General features: G+C 29.4%; 1 protein-coding gene across 1 annotated transcript in view; it reads right to left on the reverse strand.

Annotated features, from left to right (window-relative positions):
* Positions 1 to 6,734, reverse strand: part of tmtc2b (transmembrane O-mannosyltransferase targeting cadherins 2b) — a 119,196-nt gene extending 112,462 nt beyond the window's left edge. Inside the window, exon 1 of the mRNA XM_058086234.2 lies at positions 6,261 to 6,734. Within this exon, the coding sequence (XP_057942217.2) occupies positions 6,261 to 6,343 (83 nt within the window). The 5' untranslated portion in view covers positions 6,344 to 6,734. The remainder of the gene's footprint in view (positions 1 to 6,260) is intronic.
* Between the last annotated feature and the right edge of the window lie 217 nt (positions 6,735 to 6,951).

Below are 6,951 nucleotides of genomic sequence, written 5' to 3' on the forward strand. Positions count from 1 at the left end.
AAGCAGGAAGTGAACAAATATAACAGTTACTGATTGTAAAAGTACCAGATGGAGGGGTAGGATTTAATAAGCTTTGCTTCTTCCTACTCTTTTGGACAACTATATTAGGAAAGCAGGAAGTGAACAAATGTAAAATTATTTTTTTTAAATAAAATAAAAAATTAATAAAAAATTTAAAAAAATAATTATATTAGGAGAGCAGGAAGTGAACAAATGTAAAAAAAAATTTAATAAAATACAAAATTAATAAAAAATTTAAAAAAATAAATTATATTCGGAAAGCAGGAAGTGAACAAATGTAACAGTTAGTGATTGTAAAATAAAATAAAATAAAATAATTTATTTTTGGTCACGTAATCCATCTTCTTCTGGGGTCTGGTCGAGGGGGCAGCAGTACTCAGCGACTTCTGGAGGCATATTCTCTTCAATTGGACCGATATTTGTTATCATTACTGAATATGATCTGCATCAAATGGATGTCATGCCTCCATTCCGAGCAAATAAATCATAAAATCTTCATCTTAAAGCGACACAACAGGAGATAAACCACACAAGACCATGTGCAAAATGATGGAGCCTGAGGCCTGAAGGCTTAGATGGATGGCAGACATGGAGAGGGAGAGGAAGAGTGAGTTCGAGAAAGATGGAGGCAGGACAGTAATTACAGGGAGAAGAGACGAATCCAGACCGGGAAAAATGAGGAGATGCTCAGACTTGCCGGGTTGCCGCCCTCGGGATCGGAACAGAACCACAATCTAACCAGTCCATCCTTCGGGATAGAGTTACAGACCACTGCCGTGATATGAAGGGCCAAGTAGGGGGCGGCCACGGGGGCGGGCGGGCCTTATGGGAATTTGTCTATTCTAAAACGCATCGTGTAGCGCAGGGGTCTCAAACTCTGGGGGCCACTGGAGCTAGGGTCTGGGTGAAGCTGGGCCACTTCAGGTTAAAAAAAAAAATATATATATATATATATTAAAAATAAAAATATAATAAAAATATAATAAAAATGTAATAAAAATATAATAAAAATATAATGAAAATATAATAAAAATATAATAATAATATAATAGTCTTCAATGCTTATGCTATACCCTCCACTTTTTCAGTGCTTTGGTTCTTTAGAAAATCTCTGATAAAACATTACATTATTATAAATTATGATCAATTAATTTGTATTTATTATTAAATAATTAAATAAATGTTTAATGTTAATTTTTATTTTTCGACACAAAATAAGATGGAAAAATAAATAAGCAAATCAAAAAACAATTAAATAATGAATTGTTATTTATTATTAAATTATTAAATAAATGTTTAATGTTAATTTTTTATTTTTCGACACAAAATGAAATGGAAAAATAAATAAGCAACAAATTAACTAATTTTTATTTATTATTTATTTATTATTAAATTATTAAATAAATGTTTAATGTTAATTTTTATTTTTCGACCAAAAAAAATAAGATGGAAAAATAAATAAGCAAGTCAAAAAACAAATGAAACAAATTAACTAATTAATTTTTATTTATTATTAAATAAATGTTTAATGTTAATTTTTATTTTTTGACACAAAATAAGATGGAAAAATAAATAAGCAAATCAAAAAAACAATTAACTAATTAATTTTGATTTATTATTAAATTATTTAATAAATGTTTAATGTTAATTTTTATTTTTTGACACAAAATAAGATGGAAAAATAAATGAACAAATCAAAAAAACAATTAACTAATTAATTTTTATTTATTATTAAATTATTAAATAAATGTTTAATGTTAATTTTTTTTTTTCGACACAAAATAAGATGGAAAAATAAATAAGCAAATAAAAAAACAAATGAAACAAATTAACTAATTAATTTTATTTATTATTAAATCAATGTTTAATGTTAATTTTTATTTTTCGACACAAAATAAGATGGGAAAATAAATAAGCAAGTCAAAAAACAAATGAAACAAATTAACTAATTAATTTTTATTTATTATTAAATTATTAAATAAATGTTTGATGTAATTTTTTTTTTTTACAAATAAAAAAAACATTTTTAAAAAATTAAAAATTGTATGGTCATATCACCTTGCACTTCGGTGCATGACAAAAATAAAATTAAAATAAATAAATACATACAAATAAAAAACAATTAAAAAAAAATGTATGGTCATATCACCTCGTATTTCATTACGTGACCAAAAAAAAATTAAAAAATAACAAAAAAAAACTTAAACTAACATGAAATCATTCTTCTGTGGTCCTAAATATAATACAAAATATCATACAAGTGATTATTCCTAACCAAAATGGCAAAATTGGAATAAAAAGGCATTGATTCTAGTATGGGTCATTTTTGACCCACTTATGGAAGAATGTAGGGAACAGATAGCATAAGATGACAAACGGCCTGCAGAGAACAACCTGCCAAATGTGAGGAGACATGAAATAAAATAGTAAAAAAATCCTTAACTGGGATTACGGTGGTAAATAACATCGTTTCACGCGCTAATCAGATTTTTCGGAATGCCGCGTTTTTCCACTCAAACTTTCCTGACACCTCTGTGATCGCACTCCTTTGACGGCTTTATGGACATGCAACATCTGTCTTAAAATAGGAGCCTGTTCCTGAGCGCAGATTGCAAACACAGCAAACGTGCTCCAGGGAAAAAAAAAAAAAAAAAAAAAAAAAAAAAAAAAACGACACCAGCAGAATAGCTTGCCTTAGGATAAGCTTTTTTTTTTTTTTTTTTTTTTTTTTTTAGCAGGAAGTGTTGTATATACAAAGCAGTTAGCAGGGTAGTAAAGGACATACGGCAGTCGTTAATGTAATGTTTGTTTCACTAAACTCTATCCTCTGGCTGTGTTGGAATAGTCGCACACACAAGAAACGCACACAGGCTTGCAAATATGAACACAGTAAAGCTGCAGCAAGGAATCGAGTATCAATTTTTTTTTTTAATAATTGATCATGGAGTCATTCACTGTACAAATACAAAGTACCCATTGTGTTTTTTTCATCTACTTCAATGGAAACCATCATTTTTTTAGGAGTCAATACTGGGACCAAAACTCTTCAACTTAAATAAAACTAAAATCATACAGTTTGCTCACAGCAGAAAGGACACACACCAGCAAATACAAATAGACGGTGTAGACATTGAAAGAGTGAATGAAAATACATTTCTAGGGATCAAAACAGATGAAAATATGAGCTAGAAACGTCATATTACAAATATACAACATATATAATAATAATAATAACAATATATAATATTGAACAAAACAAAAATTTATACTCAATCGGAAATCACTCCACACTCTTTATTGCTCTCTGGTTCTACCATATCTTACTTATTGTGTGGAAATATGGGCTAATAATAATAATAATAAAAGCAATCTTCACTCATTAAATGTACTGCAAAAAAGGCCAGTAAGGATAATTCATAATGCCACCTACAGAGAATATACTAACTACTTATTTCTAAAATCACAAATACTTCAACTTGCTGATATAGTTCATCTTCAAACAGCTAAAATAATAATACATAAGGCTAAAAATAACCAATTAGCTAAAAATATTATCCAATACTTCTCGACAAGAGAGGAGAAATATGATCTTGGGGAAGAACTAGCGTACGTGAAAAAAAAACTAAATTAAAAAATTATAATAAAAATAAATCAATAAAAATTAATAAAATAAAGTTTAAAAAAAATGAAATTATATTAGGAAAGCAGGAAGTGAACAAATGTGGAGAAATATCTCAGGGAAGAACTAGCGTATGTGGAAAAAAAATTAAATAAAAAAAAATTATAATGAAAATAATTAAAAATTAATAAAATAAAGTTAAAAAACTAAAAAAATCTTAAATTACATGAGGAAAGCAGGAAGTGAACAAATGTGGAGAAATATGATCTCAGAGATGATGTGCTATACATATCACTATATTGACAGTTACTATGGTACCTATTATGTCATTGTATGGTTATATCACCTTGTACTTCGGTACATGAAAAAAAAAATAATAATAAAAATTAAAAATTAAAAATTAAAAATTAAAAATTAAAAATTAAAAATTAAAAATTAAAAATTAAAAAAAGGTAGCGTACACACAGAGTGTAGAAATGACATTTGTAGATTGCAGTATATTTCCATATATTCCTCATAGTTTTTCATTGTACTTTTCTTTAAAGTCAAAGTCTGATGCAATGTTTATCTTTTTTTTTTTTGAGAACCTGCACCATTTCAAAAGACATAATACATACGTACACGATACCCAACCCTGCTCTCTATGATATTATATGATATATAACCAGGTCTGATTATGAATCACTTTGTACCAGCTATTAAAAATCAGGCTTGCAAAGTAAAGGCGACAAAGAAGCCTCTGACCTACATCACAGTGTGCATGGGGAATAAATGAGCCTGAGGCACCCACTTCCACTCATCCATCAAATATCAAATGGTCTCGCCTCTTTTTTTCCTCCTAAAATGATGGAAATGGTAATGGTTTTATTTCATTTCAACATGCATCAGATTACAATTGAGTGCATCCTATAATCAGTTCCCAGTTCCACATGTCCAAAAGGAGTAGGAAGAAGCAAAGCTTATTAAATCCTACCCCTCCATCTGGTACTTTTACAATCAGTAACTGTTACATTTGTTCATTTCCTGCTTTCCTAATATAGTTTTAGTTTTTCTTAGTTTTAATTTTTAATTTTGTAATTTTTTAAGTTTTTAAAAAAAATAAAGAAATAAAATTAAATAAAATTTAATTATTTTTTATTTTTTGTCACATACATAATTTTATTTAATTTTATTTAATTTTATTTTTGTCACGTACTGAAGTACAAGGTAATATGAGCATCCAATGACATAATGGGTGTCATTGGGTTAATTTTTAATTTTTAATTTTTAATTTTTAATTTTTAATTTTTAATTTTTAATTTTTAATTTTTAATTTTTAATTTTTAATTTTTAATTTTTTTTTCATGTACCGAAGTACAAGGTGATATAACCATCCAATGACATAATAGGTACCATAGTTATTGTCAATGTAGTGATATGTATAGCACATCATCTCTGAGATCATATTTCTCCACATTTGTTCACTTCCTGCTTTCCTCGTGTAATTTAAGATTTTTTTTTGTTTTTTAACTTTATTTTATTAATTTTTATTTAATTATTTTCATTCTAATTTTTTTTATTTAATTTTTTTTCACATACGCTAGTTCTTCCCTGAGATCATATTTCTCCACATTTGTTCACTTCCTGCTTTCCTAATATAATTTCTTTTTTTTAACTTTATTAATTTTTATTTATTTATTTTTATTATAATTTTTTAATTTTGTTTTTTTTCACGTACGCTAGTTCTTCCCCAAGATCATATTTCTCCTCTCTTGTCGAGAAGTATTGGATAATATTTTTAGCTAATTGGTTATTTTTATTTTTATGTATTATTATTTTAGCTGTTTGAAGATGAACTATATCAGCAAGTTGAAGTATTTGTTATTTTAGTAATAAGGAGTTAGTATGTTCTCTATAGGCGGCATTATGAATTATCCTTACTGGCCTTTTTTTGCAGTACATTTAGCTAGGGAAGATTGCTTTTATTATTATTATTATTATTATTATTAGCCCATATTTCCACACAATAAGTAAAATATGGTAGAACCAGAGAGCAATAAAGAGTTTGTAGTGATTTCTGATTGAGAATAAATTTTTGTTTTGTTCAATATTGAAATATTTCTAGCCATCTTATGTTATATATTTGTAATATGTGGTTTATAGCTCATATTTTCATATATTTTGATCCCTAGAAATATATTTTCCTTCACAGTTTCAATATCTACACCGCCTATTTGTACTTGCTAGTGTGTCCTTTCTACTGTGAGCAAATAGCATGATTTTAGTTTTATTTAAGTTGAACAGTTTTTGTCCTAGTATTGACTCCTAAAAAAATGATGGTTTCCATTGAAGTAGATGAAAAAAAACACAGTGGATACTTTGTATTTGTACAGTGAAAGACTGTGATTTCTTCTCTAGAGATCAATTATTTCCACATAGTGTGGAAAAACTAACACGGACTTCACTGTGGGGGACACAATCCTGACTGTGGAGCTCTCCTCCTGCAGAAGCTAATACCCATGAATGAACTTGAAGCTCCAATATAAAATGCACTTTTTTTTTTTACACTAAATTCCACACCAAATTTTTAAAGAGACACGCAGCCGTGGAGTTTTTGAGTGACGTGTGTCCATGCAAGTACCTGTCATCATAGCAGAAATCTGCACCCAGGGTGTTGACATAGAGGACCAGAGCCACGGCGCTGCACAGCAATTCTGCCAACATTTCTCCACGTCTCGTACACACGCGTGACGTGAACCCAACCGTGGAACTTTAAAAAAAAAAAAAAAAAAAAAACAGAAAGCAAAATATCCAAATTCCCTTCACAGTCGCAGTCTTTGTCAGGATGTGTGCAGGAAAACAACTCCGATCCCCCCCATCCTCGCTTCAAGTGCACAAAGTGGACAATCCACGGGTCGCGGCGTGTCTAACCCATGATGGCGGAGAGGCGGGGAGCTCTTTATCCAAGTGGAAGTCCGCCAAGAAGAAGATGAAGAAAGAAAAAAAATCATACACCGCTAACGTTTAGTCAATGCGTGACGACGATACGGTTATCACACGCCTTCCCTTCCACGGGAGGAACCGCGCTCTGATGCTGAGCCGCCGCTGCTGTATAGCCCACTGACCACAACTAAGCTAGCTAGAACCACATCAGCAACTTCCGCGGAAAATTTCAAAATAATACTAATGACGTCTTGTGTAAATTCTTAAAATGTATTTTAGAACAGCGCTTTTGCTCTTAAAATACGTGTAGTGTTTTAACAAAACGTATATTTAACTATATAAAGAAATATATTAAAGATGTTAGACTAAAAATATTTTTATACGCTAAA

This window comes from Doryrhamphus excisus, linkage group LG6 (assembly GCF_037039965.1).
Source record: "Doryrhamphus excisus strain RoL-2023G ecotype Guam linkage group LG6, RoL_Dexc_Guam_v1.1, whole genome shotgun sequence".
Lineage (NCBI taxonomy): Eukaryota > Metazoa > Chordata > Actinopteri > Syngnathiformes > Syngnathidae > Doryrhamphus > Doryrhamphus excisus.